The sequence below is a fragment of the Gambusia affinis genome, linkage group LG09 (assembly GCF_019740435.1).
Source record: "Gambusia affinis linkage group LG09, SWU_Gaff_1.0, whole genome shotgun sequence".
NCBI lineage: Eukaryota > Metazoa > Chordata > Actinopteri > Cyprinodontiformes > Poeciliidae > Gambusia > Gambusia affinis.
In genome coordinates, this window is record NC_057876.1 from 18102291 (window position 1) to 18120420 (window position 18130).

At 38.9% G+C, this 18130-nt stretch overlaps 1 protein-coding gene across 7 annotated transcripts in view; it reads left to right on the forward strand.

The window, feature by feature from the left end:
• The first annotated feature begins 3452 nt into the window (after nucleotides 1–3452).
• Nucleotides 3453–18130, forward strand: part of LOC122837344 (protocadherin-1-like) — a 184111-nt gene continuing 169433 nt past the window's right edge. For 5 of the 7 annotated variants that reach the window (XM_044127642.1, XM_044127638.1, XM_044127643.1 and 2 more), the window contains exons 1-3: nucleotides 3453–3641; nucleotides 3729–4104; nucleotides 17089–17917. In XM_044127642.1, coding sequence (XP_043983577.1) covers nucleotides 17093–17917 — 825 coding nt within the window. In that variant the 5' untranslated portion in view covers nucleotides 3453–3641; nucleotides 3729–4104; nucleotides 17089–17092. Of the gene's footprint in view, nucleotides 4105–10960; nucleotides 11030–17088; nucleotides 17918–18130 lie in introns of those variants that run through there. The other 2 variants (XM_044127640.1, XM_044127641.1) reach the window with 2 other exon arrangements.

An 18130-nucleotide genomic window follows, 5' to 3' on the forward strand; every position in this document is an offset into this window, starting at 1 on the left:
TGATGGCGAAATGTTGGAAAATACAACAAATCTTACATCTACACACATGCAGTAATATATTTTACTGTATTTATTATACAACTAAGATTGTTATATTACATGTAAATAAAATACAAATCTAATTTAAGTATGGACTATATTATATTATATTTAATTATATCTTAGATTAATTATCTTTTTTAATGAAAGTCATAGCAAGGCTAATATTAGAATTGTCCTTTGGCTGTGAAAATGTCCTTTTCAGATTTACTGAATAACGGTAGAAAAACATTGCGTCCATTGCTGATCTGAAAGTCTTATCTTGTTCCCTTTTTTTACGCGTTTAATGCATATAGAAATTGTGCTAATAAATAGTTTATGTCAAGTTTAATAGAGCCAAAAGAACACATAGTAAAATATGAGTCTTACTACTAATTTCCTAAAAGGTAATAATTAAAATATGTTTTAAAAATGTTCTTTTGCTGCATCTACTTCCAATATGTAAAAATGGCAGCATAAGAATAACCATAATCCCAAACAAAGAGAACTTTCCACTCTTTGAACTAACTCTATGAGTGTGATTAGTTTGAGAGCAGCAGAGGAAACAAGGAGAATACTGATGGCATATTACAGCTGATCAGGTGGGCTCCACATAGGCTGCTGGGTTAATTTCTGACATGGATGCCGGGAAACGAAGTTGACCGCTGAGGTTTAAACTCCTCTAGAGACGAATGTCTGAAGTTTAGGAGGGAAAACAAACTGAGGAAGTAGACCAAAGGGGACCAACACAGCTGACAGTGTCTGTGTCGCACAGTGGTTTAGAATATTTGTGGTTGTGCATTTTCTGTTACATGTTTCACTGTGGCTTTGTTGCTTCTGATTCCGGGCATTTTCAGGCAAGACATGTTTCAGGAGTTTTTAGTTGCAGCTTCATTAATAACTCACCTTTTTGGATCACTGTATTTATTATACAGCTAAGACTGTTATATTACTGAAGATTGGAGAAATTAATGAAGAGATGTTAAATAGAGGAATAACGGTTTTAGAACTGTTCAGATAATGTAACCCTGAGGGGAAAAAAGATGAAAACATATTAGAAACAAAACAACAACAAAAACATTGCTGAATACACAAACAACTTTATAGAACATGCAACAGAAAATGACATTTTAAAAACCAAAACTTAAAAAAACCCCACAGATTAAAAAACAAACAAAAAAAACCATGAAATAATATTATAAGACAGCTGTAGAATCTCAATGTCAGTCAAAAGCTCTTTGTGGGGGAAGGGCTGCAGAGGGAGAAGAGTGGGTGTCTGCATTCAAACACTTTACAGGAAAATAAAGGACTAAGCTCTCCACTACTTAACAGTCCAAGACAGACTTACTTAAAAACATAAGGTTTGGTCTTTTAGGGGTTATTTTTTGTCATTTATTAATCTGGATGTAGTTTACAAAGTTTTACTGTTATTGATTATTTATAAACATTTTACCTGTTGAAGTATTTGTGATTGTGTGTTTTGTTTTGTTTTTATACCTCTGGATTTCTTTCATGTCTGCTGTTATTTTATAGTATTTTTATTATGTATTTGATGCATGTTGGTGTGTATATATAAAGCTATATGTCTGTTTTTGGATTTTGAAAGACATACTTAAAAATTTAACTATATGCTATTTAACTGCAAGCAAGATGGCAAAAGGTGTTCTTCAAACAAAGGTGTTTATTTCTGATTGTTTTATTTTGTTTAAAATGTTCATTGATGAAATTTCAAGAAATTCCATTTTAGGACAAAACTTCTCTTGCATTTAATATCTTGTTGCAAGTATTTGAACAGCCCCCTGTCCTTGATTCACAGACAGCTTAGTGCATACCAAGATACGCTAAGCAGGAAAGGTGAATGGATGGAAAAAGGGTGGTTGATAAAAGGCGCACAAACGGGGATGATCACAACCTTGATCACAGCCACAGTATGAGCTCCTTCATAACGATATACAAGACATGAACTGTTGTTGTCACATTATTTATGCCAAACAACTCCAGAACCAGAGGAAAGTAATCTAGACCTTGCTTGCCTCGGCTTTTCCTTATATATTTGGCATGAAACATACCAGCTGTATTTAGGGGGGTTTTGGTCATGAAGCAGGACAATGATCCAAAGCCCACCAGAAAGTCCACATCTCAGTGGCTCATACAAATAAACAATGCCCCCCTCTAATCTGCCATCACTCCCAAATGAGAAAAAAATAACCTTTTGAAGAGGTCTGGTGAATGACAGGACCTAAATCCTGTTGAAATGTTGTGGCATGACCTCAGCTCGTTCATGCTAATAACTAAATAAATACATGAAAAAAAAACAAACAAAAAAAAAACAACGTGGCTTAATTAAAGCAAATCTGCAGAGAATGGTGGGCCAAAATTCCTTCACAACAATGTGAAGGACTGATTGCCAGTTATCGCAAATGTTCGATGGTTGCTTTTCCTGCCAAGGGTTGCATAACATCTTAATAGGATTATGGAGCAATTACTTTTTTATATATTACAAAATATATTTTGGAACTCTAGTTATCCGTTAATGAATTAAATCATTGTTTTAAAAATAGCTTTTTAAGTGTGACAAAAATCTGAAGATCTGTAAGGGCGCTGAAGCTGCTTTTCAACATCAATATAATGTATGACCTTTGCATTTTGATTCAGTTCATATTTCTGAAGTATTTTATGAACTCTAGTGCTTTGGTTTATAGTTCTGTTGGCTCCTGGGATTCTAGCCAGACACTTGTCAGAGAGACCATAAAGGTAGAATAAATTCTAAAGAATGAGCTTTTTTCCCTAGCTGAAAGCTCCATTTGGATTAAGTCTGTAAGCAGATGCGCTGAAACCGAGGCCCCCCATATGAAAAAAATCATAATCCATATGTGTTGTTTGTGATATCACGGCACAGTAAAGCTGCTTTGGTGCGCAGCCTCTTTTGCGCCGCTTGCTTCCCGGGGTTCGTGCGGCGGCCGCGGCCATCAGAATATCCAGATTATGCGTTTTACACTCTGGCTCTCTTCCGCCTGCGCTCCGCGGCAGCATAGGGAAATGAAGAAGAGGAGGAGTAAGAGAGCAGGAGCTGCTGCAACTTGCCGCCTTTAGGTGGCGCTCAGAGCGCAGAAGACGGCGGCTCACTTCGGTCTCCGCAGCCGGACAGAGATGCAGGCAGAGCGGCTGCAGGACAGGTGACAGTCCGGAACGCTCTGCTCGTAAGCACGTGTGTTCGGCATCGAAGCTTCGACACTTCAAAGTTTATTATAATAAAGCTCGTTATAAAAGTGTGGAAAAAAGTGAGGGAAAAAAAAGCAGTGGGAAATGATGGGAAATCCATGAAGTTGATGTAGAGGATGCTCGCTCCGCCTCCTCTTCCTCCTTGATGGGGGAGTGTATAATGAGTGTAAGGGTGAGGGAGGGGGAGAGAGAGAAGGAGAGGGAGTGAAGCGCGAGCGCACTGGTTTGGATTCACTCCACTTTCTCATCACTCACGGTGCAGCCGCGCGACCTGCTCCGTGCCGGACAGCGCGAGGACCGAAACTGGACCAGAGGGGACCGGAGCAATCCTGCGTTACTAGCAGCTTCAACTCTTTTTCCACTTTTTTTTATTTTTAGAAAGTGTGTAGGGAGAGAAACGGGTAAGATTTTTTGTATTTTTTTTTTTTTCGTCCCGGTGCTCCGTCCACATCCAGCACCTTCACCCTAACTCCCTCTTCATCCCGCAGAGAGCGTGCCACCAGCGGAGGATGCAGCTGCTTCCATCCGGCCGCCGGTGACGCTTTCAGGGGTCCGTAAGTGAGTCCGGCCGTGCCACCGGAGAGCGCTGGTCACGACTGACAGAAACTGAGAGAAACTGGAGGAATAACTACAGCCGTGACTGGATTGTTTGATTCGCCTTTGAATCCTTTTTTTTTTTTTTTTGTGTTGTTCGTTTGTTTATTTTTCTTTCTTTTCTTTTTTTTTTTTTTCTACTACAACCTTGTGGATTCTTTATGATAAAACATTTTTTGTCCTGGAACGTCTGCGCCTGGATACCGCGGAGGAGCGAGAGCCTGTAGCCGGCGTTGGAGCGCCCAGACCTGGGTCTTTAACTCGATCCAGGTAGGAACTTCTCCGCACAGTCTCATTATTTAACCTGTACGTGGGTAAAAACCTCAAACTAGTGGATCCGGGACGCGATACGCACCATCATTTGCCCGGGCGCACTCACTTTATATTCCATTTCGCATGAATGCACACTTGTGCCTTAATTAAAGAACACCCTCTGCAGGGGACGGATCTGTTTTAAAGAACACTTGTTGATAAAAAAAAAGAGAGAGAGAGAAAGCCATCCTATCTTCTATGTTCTTCGTGTAATCTCCTTTGATGGGTTTTTTACGTGTGTTACACTACAGAGTTTATTGATCTGTATCGATCCCCTCCGTCCTCGGCATTACCTCCCCGTCTGTCAGTAATAAAACACAGCTTCCTCAAGCTTTAACATTTCTCAAACTGGGGGAAACTGTAACAGTGCTCCCAAAGGGAAGAGCAGCGAAATCTCTTTTTTTTTGTCCAAATGCGGGAGATATAGTTATAATCATACATTTGGGTCTCTTTAGCTTTATGAGGGGAGGTAGGGAAGCTTTTTAATGCTACTAAGAAGTCCATTCAGCCAGAGGTGCCCATAAACTCCCAACAAAAGCTTGTATCTCGCTGCACCTGAGCCCCCCTCCTCCCCCCAAGAGCACCTGTGGCATCAAATTTACCACCCTGTGATGCTGCTCTGCACAGAGAGGCAGAGAGTTTCACTTGAAAGGTGGACGAAAAGGAACGAAACATCCACTATGTGTCATCTGCAGGGAATCTGGTCCATCCGGTGCCTCTGGTTTCCAGCCTCCTCCGCCTTTTCCCTCTGCTGTGGTGAGGGAGAGAAAGAAAGAGGGTGGGCGTATGTCCTGCTGATAGAGAAAGAGAGAAGGGAATGAGGGAGGGGGAGTCGGGTATTTACATGCAAACTGCATCTGCTTGGCACACACAGAGCAGGAGCAGCGAGCTCTGCGGTCAGCTGTGGCGCCTTTGAATTTTTACAGGTGGCCAACCCTTCACAGGGATGTTATGCCTTCCTATGCATGGCCTTTGACCCCGTTTCCTCCTTCATCTCTTCCTTTTCATGTGAACACAGGCTTTCAATGTTTCTCTTGAAACCCTAAAACATCCATGCATTCAGCTCCAAGCCCAGGGGCAAGGATATGTGCACCAAGTGCTGATTTTCAAAATCTGAGCAGTGTGAATCCAGCATGAAGCGTTTGAAGGGGTGAGAATCTTGTTTGAGATTCAGTAGAATCGTCTCCCGGAAGAAATCAAAGAAGAAAACTACTAGACAAACATCTCATTCTGATATTATTCTGACACCGGCTGAGATGAATCCACATTTTCGTACTTTATCATCTTTTCTTCCACCGTAAACGTCAGCGTCTCGGTTACTAGAGTCGCTATCAAGTGTGGGGATTAAGTCATGCAGTGAGTGAACGCAAAGCATTTTAAATGTAACAGTGTGCCAGAAGTTGCATCAAAACAGGATTTTACAATTGTGGTGTTACATAGATTGATATTGTGATTTCACATAATTTTCAGCTCTTAGAAAGAAAAACAACATTTTACACTTTTCTGTTTGATCACACAGCACTAAGTGCCTTGGTGGAACTTCTTTAGTGTGTTTGTTTGGTTTTGTTTTGTTTTTTAGTGGAAATGCTCTTCTGAAGCAGGTTCCAGCAATCTCTGGAAACAGAAGCTCCACAGAAACCTCCGAGGTTCAGACAAACCGCAATCTTTGCGTTTTATTTCCCACGTCTGCCGCTTCAAACAGATATTTAATCTTTGGGTTCCGTAGTGGATGTGAAGATACTCTCGGTGAGGTTAGCGACTGGTTTGGATGGCGACCCTGCCATCACCCGAGCTCCTCCCGTTGCCGTCGCCGCCGTGTCGTGGGGATGGGTTTGAGGTTTGTATCCCAAGCTCTGGGATTCCTGGCTGCCTCCTCTAATTTAGAAGCGCGCCTGTCCCGCTCCGACCACTTAAACAGATACGTGCTGATTCCCGGGGCCCTGCAAGCGGGGTCGAGGCGAAAGAGGATTAGTCTGAATGGAGGAGGAAGAGATGGGAGGTCGAGCGGAGCCCGTTCTGCGCATTTCTCCGTAAAAATTGGAGATCTGAGGGAGCCCTGTTGTTAATGGGCATCATTAAACTGGGAGCTGGCAGAGTGGAAATGGGTTTAGTCTGTCAGATGAAAGCACTTGCACATGCACACACCCCCTTTTCTTTTCCCGCTCCGGAGCAAAAAGAAGCCGTCCACGCTTCAGACTTTAGAGATGTCATGGCACGTTTGCCTTCTTCTACGGTTCAGGTAGACAACAAGAAAACCCAAATTAAGAACAATCTCACACTTGTTCACTTTTTCTGTCCAGGTAACAGCCAGTTGGTAGACTAATGCAGGTGTCAGGTGTCGATGTGTAATCCATGAGTCACATTTCTGGCATCTCAAAATCCGGTCGGAGGAGCCATACAAGGAAATACGTCACAACAATAGGAGAATTTCATTTGAAGTTATGAAATACAACCGGTTCTCTTTTGATTGAGATCATGCGCTAAGATAAAAGTTGACTCGGGGCCTTTTTGTCCTGTTATTGTTGTACTGTAAACTTTGTTTTTAGATGTTAGAAATACGCACATCAAAGCTAAGATTAGACGAAACGGTTTGGTTCAAACTACCATGGAAAAGTGTAAAACATGAACATTTCGGAAGGATTTATTAAACCTGGCCTACAAATCTAGAAATATTGATTTTTCTTTTGACAAAAGCACTTTCTGACCCTGCGAATAATGCACTCATTTTCATGTTGGCATTTCTTGCCAGACCTGAATATTGCGGGGATTTTTATAATCTCTCTGGGGCATAGTATGATTGTAGCTATTTGGTAGCCATTTTACTCACAGATTTGTGTTTTATCCCAGCAACAACAATATTTTTTGAGAAAATGTAAACCACTTTCTCACTTTTTTCTGCTCCTGGGTTTGATTATTTATATGTCTTTTCAAATTAGACGCGTTAGAAGTTCACACACATCAGCAAAACAGAGTCGGAAGAGGTTAAACTATTCATACTTTCTCCTTTAGTCACCGGTAAGACAAAGCTGCAAGCTGCAAGTGTAAAATGCCGTAAAATGCAGCCTTATTGCGGCTTCCTCCTGAGAGAAAACTGCCTCCGCTCGGGCTGTAAGATGCTCGTTTCATATGAGACTCTTCATATTCAGCTTCATTTTGAGTCCATTAGGATGAAGAGTGTGGAGGCGACAGCTCCATTTGGGTTTTTCTCGGTGTGTTTTTATAATAAAAATCGTAGATATGCCCCCCTGCCACAGTCTGCACATTACTCCCTCTGCAACCCTTCCAGCTCGCATCAGTGGGTAAAAACGCTGTGGGTTCACGTCACAGAGGTTTTATGTCAGCCCTGAAATGTGCTGCACTCCTCGGTTTCCTCTCTAACAAGGCAGACAGAGTCGCGGTGGGAATGTTACCTGATGGTGGTGCTAGAAAAACTCCTCCATCCAACATCTTTTTTTTATTATTATTCTTCTCTCCTCTCTGTTCAATTCAAACACATAATCATGCACAGCGGATACATCTGATGTCATCATCGCTGTTGCTCTTTAGAAGCAGAAATCCTCTAGAGGGAATCATAAACATTCTGCTAATTCGATGCAGCTTCCTTGTGCAGAGATGCTTCTCCGGTGGACTGATGGACACACGTCTGTGCTTCCTGCTGTAAGTGGAGCTGAAAGCCAGACCATTCAGGCTTTATTGATTATTTTTTCCTGTTGGTTAAAGGTAGCGAGACCTCGCAGCCTGCTCCCACTCTGAGCTCCAGGTGTCATTTCACACTGTCACACATCGCTGCGTGTTTATATTACGTGATTCAGCTGAAGCATGAATCATTGATGCATGTAAAAGAAAAACTTGTGAAGAATGGTAAAGAACAGCGTCCTCCAGGATCTTCTGATTGGTTCAAACAATTTGGAAAAAAGTTTTTTTGTTTTTTTTCTTCTTCTTTGGTAAACTTTTTGGATTAAAAGTTCTGTCATTGTTCTTGTTTAAATGTATCATTGACTGATGTTTTTCTGATTCTAGGAGTGAAACTTTAAATTGCAACATGATTAATGTTTTTTTTTTTCCTAATAGGTAGAAGTAAAACCAAAGTATGCAAAAGTAACAAGCCACTTTATTATTTTAAAAGTTAAAACTCTTATTTTTTTCTTTTATACTTTACTATTAATGTCTTGCCTTAAGATATATCCATCCATCCATTATCCAACATATTTATCCTTGAGGGGTAATGAGGGGTAGCGTAATATAGACTTCATTATTTCCAACACTGCCAAAGAATTTCTTATTTTCTATGTTCTGTACTTTAAGGTATAAAAATGTTTTAATGACATTTTTTTGTCATTCCGATTCATGACCACATTTAACCTTTTACAGAAATGCAGTGATGTTTTCTGAGTAAATCAGTTTTTACTCTGAATACCAAAGGTAAAATGCAAAACACCATATCCTTCAGACACCCAAACGTATGAATATAGCAGATAGATATTTGCCATTTTTTTAAATTGCTTCTAAATCCTGTACGACTTGGTAAAAAAAACAACAACAAAAAACTTGTCTTTTTTGCAATGCAAAACTTTTTGTATCATCTGAACATTAGTTCTAACCCTAAACACATACAACACATCACTTTGTTTACAGAAACTCAAAGATTCCCACTAGTTCTGCTTCTCATTTCCGATCCTCTGGTAAATTTTGCAGCCTCATAGGTGTACCCAAAATTTGCTTTTATTTTGAAAATGTAATTCTTCACACAGTGATACTTTTTTATTATTCACCACTGGACAGATGGACAAAGCTGAAATCTTGAACCTTTTTAAGTTTCTTGTTTGAAGAAAAGCAAATATTCCTTTTATCTAAGTAATTGCATCGTTCCTTGATTTAGTATTTTTGTCGTACTACCTCTGCAAATACTGGCATGCATATTTCTGTCTCACAATGCAAACAGCTTAATTTTAAATCCAGTGTGTTGACCTGACCAAATGTACATTTGGAATCAGTTTACTGTTTTGGATGTTATGCAACAGCGTAAAAGCTGCTGTTATGCTGAGTTTCATAAATTTAAACTGCTGATTCTTCTAGTTTCACGTCAGATCAGGAAATGCAACTAAATCACAGAACTTGGAATGGTCCTGTAAGTGGTTTTGTATTCAAATTAAATAAAAATGTAAAAATGTGGAATTTGGATTCTAAATTACATCCAGATAAAATCACTAATTTGAAAACATTCATTGTTGTTTGTTCCGTTGGTCAGTTAATGCGTTAGATTTATCATCCCCTCTGCAGCTGCCAGCTCCACCAGTGAGTTTGTGGAACCAAAGGTTAACACATCCTGTCAGTGAAGGGTCAGGCCTTTGATCCTGATACTGGTTAGTCCTGCTGCCACACCCTGGAGCACGACTTTCAACTAGACAGATAGAGGACAATAAATCACCGAAACCAGTAAACTTATGAGTCAGAGCATGTTTAGCAGTACAATAGCAGTTTAGTGTACTGCTGACACTAAACTGCTATTGTGCAATGCAAGTGAAGACAGTCACTGCGTTTGTTGCTCACATTCTTTCCCCTCTTGATAATTGTCATTGTTTGCACAAGGTATGGACAGAAAACCACCTGCATGTAGCGGAGGACTTATCAGCAAGTCTGATGAGCGAGATTAACTTCTCACTGTCAAACTGAAAAACTGTTTTATTACTTAGACTGAGTAGCAGACCTCAAAACTTATCAGCATAATTGCCGCCCTGCTCATCCGCTAAGTCAAAATGTACAACTTTTTAGTATCTCGCAGCAGCCCGTGTTTGCTAAATTAAATTCATATTTCTTTTTGTATAACAGTAAATGTAACCTATAGGTTCCTCATTCCTCTGTTTCATCGAATCAGAAATTGTTTTTAAATCAAAGCATGACATTTTCAAAGATTTTTACCTCGGTTAAATTTTATTTGGTCAGAAAGCTGTGTGTGTGTGAGTGTGTGTTCATTTGCATGAAACAAAGGTACTGAATGAAGTCAGTAGAGTGAAATACTCTCTTGGTCAGTGAGTGGACCATCTCGCAGAACTGTGCAGATTCTGTCCATCTGAGAGCTGAAAACATCAAAGCATTTTTTGCATATCTGCATGTGTGTGTGTGTAAGATCTTTAACTCAGGCTGGCAGCTACACACACAAACTGGTTTTAAAACACTCACCTCTGAGATGGAAACTTTTTTCAGACTGGTTTCCAGTTTGGCCGTGAGCCACCTGCTGCGAGGTGCCAGATTGTCTTCCATAATAGTTGTCACATTTTCATGGTGTGTAATTGGTCTCACAGCGTTGCCGAGCACATTAATGCAATTAAAAACGACACCGGGGATTATTCAGGCTTTTGTGTAACACAGATGACTTTCTGTCACGCTCACGCAGCTTCACTTTAAAGTGATTTTCTGCAGGAAAAACTGCTTCATTAATTGGCTGAAATAAACAGAAACTGACTTATGACCCTTTATGGAGAAGGCTTTATTTATAGCTTCGTCAATTAGTCAACAAAATACTGAACTGGAGATATTGTTCCTTTTTTCCAAGGACAGCTACCATTTAAAACAAGCTACATTTCATTTAATCTGAAGTAGATTTAAAATTGACGCCTTATCTTTGTATTTCTGTTGGCGAACAACTGCATTTGGTGAGGCATGTTTAAAGTCAGACGGGGGGGATTCTTGTTATGTAGATGAGGTGGGCTTGACTTAATGGGACGGTCCAACAGACGGGAAAGTTACTGGTTGGATTCTTTAGATTCCCAGATGCAGCTGGGACTAGATAGGAGTCAACAGCTTGTATTGGATGATATTTGACAAATATCCAGCACTGGAGACAGGTCGGAGTGGATTGTAGGAGACTCACTACAGTAATCAGGTGTTGTAGAGTTTTCTTGTATTTTTGGTAGAGTTTCTCCAGTTATAGAATTGTAGCACGTTTGCAATATGTTTAGTGTGTAAGTTGCAACTGTTCTTGAGCTGCTAAAGTAGTATTTAAACTGTCTCTCAGTAGAAAAATTTCAATTGTTGTGCATTGCCATGGTTTTAAAAATTCATGTTCTCACATTTCCAAATTTTGGTACTGACTTTCTAAGACGAATTTGTTATTTTATATAATTTAGAAGAGATTTCATGGATGATTGGATACCTAAACCTACTCAGCCTTCTGTTATCCCAGCTGGTAAAACAAAAGTTTGTTATACTATTAAATGACAGGTTAAAAGGTAAACAGATTCATTTCGGGCATCTCAGATGTTAGAAAAGTGCTGCAAATTAACCCGGCGATATTGGTAGTCATGTTTAATAGAGTGAAATGTCAAGTAAAAGCATAGGCAATGTTTTGTTTAGACCTTCTTCAACTTAATCATCACATTTTATATTTCCAATCGGCTTAATGATTGATTTATTTTACTGCATGCTTTTGAAGGTTGACTTCTTTCTCGATGCTCTGGGATTCAAAGGTTGCTGTGCAGTATTTCTGTAAATTAACATCTACTCAGTTCATGGTTCAGATTGTTGCTTCACTTACCATATAATGTAGTTTAAATCTATAATTATGAAGATATTTTATGGTTGTTCAAAATATTTTTGAGTTTGTTTTGCTGATATTAGTCTCTATAAGGTATGTTGTTTTTATGATGCATATTATTTTACACCTTGTAATCCCTTTGCATTTGAAACCTCTTAGTCTTCCAACAAAGTTTAATGTCTCAACTTTACATTTGTAAAGGGACTCTGAAACATTTAGCATATCAGGTTTGAAGATCTGTGAGGGCTAGTCCATGCGGAGATCAAACAAGACTTGAGTTTATTAAAGTAAAGCACTGCCAAAAAAAGTTCTTTGGGGTTTTTGTCTTTTTGTAAGTTTTCTTAAATTTAATATGAAGCCATAATATACGGGTATCAGATTTTACAATTTGTTTGAAGTGACGTTATCTTCAGCCTTCTGGGATCTGGGTGTGCTGCTGTGTTGAGGATAACAATTACTGTCAATAGTTTGGCTTTAAGAAGTTACTTCATTTATAACTCATCTCATTCATTTGTAAAAATGATTCCAGGCTTTTTTTACAGTAATTCGATTCTATTTAAATACTGTAGAGATTCTAGTTTCAGTGTCATTATTTAGTTACTATTTGAAAAAAAAAGAAGTTTTTCTTTATATTGATTGCTGAATAAATGAACACTATTTGACATTCAGCACTTTCATAAACTTTAATTGAAAATCATTGAAAAAAGCTTTATTTTCCCTCAGTGGGGATATTCCGGTATAACAGCAGCATCTGGAACATGGAAAATAACTGAATGTTTGAGACAATTTTCATATTTGAATTTCAACCTGTGTTTTGCAAAGCTGCTGTTTCACAGCCTTGTCCATTTTGTATAGATTCAGGGCATAACTTGCTGTGCGGAGAATGAAAAACTGAAAATATTCAAACTGTTTTCGGTTTATGTTGTTGCCTCACTCATAAAATATCTCAGTTAATAATTGAAACTGCTTCACAGTTCTGTTATAGTAAAATGTTTTTTTTTCCTCTGAAACTGTGATTAGAATGTTATGAACTGTTTTTTGAATGTTTTCTGAACCTTTTTTTGCCTCTTGGAGGATGTAAAATGAACAATGTGATTAAAAAAATTGACATGTTAAACATCCCAACATAAGAGACCTTTAAAGGAACTGAATCCTTGCTAATCTTAACACTGTGAAGAATTTTGGGGATTTTAGTTTATTTTTTGTAAATATTATTTGACTAAACACTCACCATACTTTCTTGTAACATGCTTAGTGTAATTTTGATTTTTAGAATTAAATATCTTAGAATTTTCCAGTTGGAAATCTTAAGTTTCAGCTGATGTTCACAGCTTTACCTTTGCTTAACGTGACGTTCTGCAGTTAGAGTCTCATCCAGTGGGAGGTGGACTTGTAGATCCACCCTCAGTTGGGGGGCATCAGGGCTGTTAAGCTGCTTTGTAATGTACAGATGATTGCTGTCGTGGCACACCCTTTCTCTGTGTTCCTCTGGCTCTTCTATTGTCAGTCTTTGTCTCTCCACCGGCTCGGCAGCAGTTAAAATGGCTGTGCGAGTCAAACAGTCCTCACACATGGAAATGTTACTTCCAGCAGCTAAACGGGGGGAGCCTCCTCTTCCTCACCTAAAAAAAACACACAGAGGCTGCTTGGTGACTTTTTCTGTGGGAAGAAGACGGGCTGGATGATCTCTGATCCCATCCTGTCCCTTGAGGAGACAACTGCACATACTGCATTTGAACAAACTTGTTAACATGAAATTCCACCAGCAAACAGGAACTCATTCGCACTCTCTTGACATTTCGACCAACGGTTTTTCTCACGACCCAACGTTATATTTGCTTTCTATATAAACCCTCCGAGACAATGGCTAGAAATAAACTGAAGACGAAAAACTAACCTTAGATTTATCTAAAACTTGCCTATCGTCTGCTTGCTTTGGAAGAAGTGTATTTCTAAATATATTTATAAGTTTTCACAGCATCACACTTGCATTCAGATTCAACAGACTGGGTCTCTCTTTTGCAGCTTAGCCTTGAATTTGCAGAGCAGCTGAATGTAAAAAAAAACAAGCAAAAAACAGTCAACTCTGGGTTAAAAATTCAGCAGTGATTCAGACAGGCAGTGGTTATAAAGAATGTGCAGCACTTCACCTGCTATTCTTAAGAAATGAAGTTGTAATTTTAGTGCTTTTTTACTTTCACACGTTAGGTTTCTAAAGTTTTATTTGGGGAAAAAATATATATCAGATTTCAACAATGGTAGATTCGTGATTCGGAACTGCAAAGCAAGAGAAGTTTGTTTTCTTAGATTCCTCTGAAGGTGACGAGCAGCAGCAGCTCAACGTTTCCTGTGTTTATGTGTTCAGCTGTTGGAGTAAAGAGTCAACTAGAGAGCACCAGCAACAAGCAATTGGTATTTATTCAGGGTCTACTGAAATTCCAATGGAACAATGGAATAACATTGTATTTAGTGTTTCTATTAGACATTGCTTGGTATTAGTGTTAGGAGGCATAAAAAAGTTTTATGGTACTGAAGCAAAATACTATGTCTGTCATGATGAGATTGATTTTAATTTAAAATAAGTTTTATTTCTCATTTCTGTTGCCAATGACATTTTAAATATTGCTGTAGTGTTATTTTTGGTAGAGAGCTAATTTATCAATAGTTTTATTTTTTATTTATTTATGATGTTTGATGCCTTCTGTATACAAGAAGCCATGAAATACATACAGTAGTAATATAGAACCTGAATGCTTAAATTCAAAAACCGCCTAATAATCAACAATGACAACTTTAAACTACGTCAAAATTACCAATTAAATAAATGTATTTATGTTTTTTAAAACTTTTTTTAAAGAATAATGCCAGCCTGCACATGGAGTAAGTTGATTATTTCAGCTTGAGACACCTTTGACCGTGTAGCTGGTTAACAATGTTTGTATATCTTATTCTTGACAAAGTTCTCATAAACTTAATTTATTTTATTTTTATGTTAGAGAATTTTCTCTCTTTAGCCATCATAAACAGTGGGCTGACAATTTAACTCAACAAATGGGTAAAGTTAGCTTGGCTATATGGTCAAAGAAAACTTTGCACTGTCTAGTGTCTCTTCATAAGAAGAGTTTTGAAAGCAAATCATCTGAAATTAGTTGTAGCTTAAAACCAGCACTAAATGAAAAATGAATTCACCTTCACCTTTTCTGCTAATAGTATTGTTTATTATTTTCTGTAGCCTGCAAGCTAAATTTCATACTTTGTTGCTATCTCTGCTGCTGGTTCATATTTACATACTGGCAAAACATGAGGGCACTTTTAAATAAACTGGCTTTGGAAATAAGCAGCAGGTTGAGCTTTCATCTAGAAACTCAAGGTAATCGGATGCATATTTTACTGCAAATTTACTGAAAGACCATTACTTATTGATGAATTTTGGACTTGGCTTTGTTTCCACAGCAACATGTAAAATGCCGTTGGGTCAAGGATTAGAGAGTCCATGGTTTCTGACTTTTAGCATCTCAAGAAGAAAATGTGCGAAAACAAACACCTATTTCACACTGTAAGGCATTTACAGTTTGCAGTCTTTCATGGGTAATTAGGTGTATGTGTGTCATAGAAGTGAGCCGGGTATTTGGTGAGCTGCACTCACGGCAACAACAGTGTCAAACATTTGCTGCTTTCAGTATCACAGTTGACCTTTTGTGACTGTTCATATCCACAAAGCAGTTTCTGCCTGATCTTTTTTCTTTTTTTGCCCAAAGCTGATTTTTACACTTTTTGTCCCCGAATGGTCTAAAGTTGCAGCTTTGCACTGGCATGAAACAAGATTGTAACTGAAGACACTTGTAGCTCGGCGTGGATTTTACTAACAGTCTGTGTCATACCTTTTAGTGAGTAAGCTCCTTGTTTGATGTGTAAACAAATTGTCAATGTTGGCAACCGTCCACAGACACTTGGAAAACAAACCTCAGGCAAAAATCAAATTACACACTAAAAACGTGATGATGCACACATCTTGTTTATAGCGAAGCTGATTCACTGAATAAAACAGAGCCCATTTCATGCAAATAAATAACCCCTAGAATTTTTATAATTCGTCAAATTTTCTGAAAGAATATCAGACACATCTCATAAAAACACAATTCCCTCAGACTTAAGGACATAGCTAGCAACATTCAGGTTCTATAACATTTGTTAATCTATTTCTTTATTAAGAAATAGATTAATAAGTGTCAGTTTTATGAAAACATAAAAGCAGGGATGTGCTGTGGTGGTTCAGGGGTTAAGCACAACCCACGTATGGAGGCCTTAGTCCTTGACGTGGCTGTCGCAGGTTCGATTCCCAGCCTGGTAACCAAATTAAGAATGTGAAATTTTGAAAAATAAAGCGTAACGTCCACATCCAATAAAACTCTTACAGCCCACATATCTAAGGCGATACACTGCCAAGATAGAAAGGGGTGTGAAAATTAAGTAGAGGAAGAAAGAGCTTGTATCATTCAGAGTCTGGCTTAGATGTTGCAGTCAGTACATAAGGTGAGGAAGTCAACTCGTGAGTAAAAATATTTGCATTCAACAGCATGGCCTGCTTCCATCTGAGAGACCACAAGGTCAGACAGAGTCTGAAATTTACTGTAAATAAAACCTTATTACTTAAAGGCCTGAGCTCATCAAATGCAGTCATAACAAAATATGACGGTCTTAATTGGCTGGAGAGTCCTGAGTGTAATGCAGCAGATTTAATTGTCCCTATGACGTTATCACAATAGAACAATGCAAACAGTGAGAAATAAAGAACACTGTAATGCATAAGTCATTTTATTTCAGAACTAAAGTTCAAAAGCTGCCTCAAAAATATGAGTAAGCACAATGTGTGCTTACTCGTAATTTATTGGTTAAAATGTAGAAGTAAGAATAAATGGATCAGCTACACTCACAGACATTTGGTTAATTTTATACATGAGACTAAAACAAGATCTGCTTAAACGTAAACTCTACTAAAACAAACACAAATTAATACTTACTTTTTGTTTCTTAATATTCAGGCATGTTTCTCTTTTTTTTTTAATTACCCAGTTCTTTGAAATTTTATCTGCAGTCATAAAAAGAATTTAAAACCAGTTACAATACACCAATAAAGGTGTCAGAAAGTTCAAGTTATAGAGATAGAAACAGAAAATTCTGTAAGGTCTTTCATTGGGCAACTCTGATCATTTGGGAGGAAGTAGCACAAATATTTAATCACACTCTTCTTCAGAATACCAATGTCTGCTTAGTTACAATCTCAAATGCCTGCTTGGATGAAGTGTTTGGTTGAATAAGTTATTTTTCAAGTTACTTTTTCTTTACTTTCTTAAATAGTTGATGACAGCGAGTCTCACTTTCATTATTCCCGACTCTTTCTCTTTCAGATTGATGTTGTCCGGCAGAGACATGGTGATCCTGAGGTGCGAGCTACTGTCCCTCTTGGCCGTCATCCTGATGGTCTCCTGCAATGCTCTGCCTACAGATATTCTGTATCGGGTTAATGAGGAACAGCCACCCAACACGTTGATTGGCAGCCTGGCCGCAGACCAAGGCCTTCCAGACACTGGACATCTGTACAAGCTGGAGGTGGGCACCCCTTTCCTGAGGGTGGATGGCAAAACTGGGGACATCTACACCACAGAGATTCCTATTGACCGTGAGACACTGAGAGACTGCCAAAACCAGTTTGACGACAAATGCTACCTGGAATTTGAGGTGTCCATCACAGACATGGTGAAAGGGATTGGCTCAGGGCCACGGCTGATCGAAGGTCGCATTGAAGTGCTGGATATGAATGACAACACGCCGCAGTTCTCTTCACCCATCCTCTCCCTAGCAATTCCAGAAAATACACACATTGGTGTACTCTTCTCCATCCCAATGGCCACAGACAAGGACTCTGGTTCCAACGGCGTGGCTGAGTACTCTCTGATTTCCGGACCGGATGCTGATCAACTCTTCAGTCTGCAGGTCGCTTTGGACACGGATGAGAAGCAGCCACAGCTGGTTGTCATGGGCAACCTGGATCGTGAGAAGAAAGACTCGTATGATCTGACTATTCGGGTTGTAGATGGAGGTGATCCACCAAGGGGGAGCAGCGCTTTACTGCGAGTCACCGTGACCGATCAGAATGACAATGCTCCAAAGTTTGAGAGAAATCACTATGAGGCCGAACTGCCAGAGAACAGCCCACTGGGACACTCTGTCTTGCAGGTCAGTAAATTAACTATAGAATAGATGTTTGAAATATAGCAACTGCAAAATATTATGTGCCAACATTTTTGTTTATCGACTTCTGGTGTAACATATATTTGTTGGTACATATAAAATCATATATTCTAGAAATTTTCTTCTTTTATGTTTGAAAAGTTCTAATGGGAAATATTCATCCATTTAGTAATTAGATGTGAATCACAGTAAATAGAT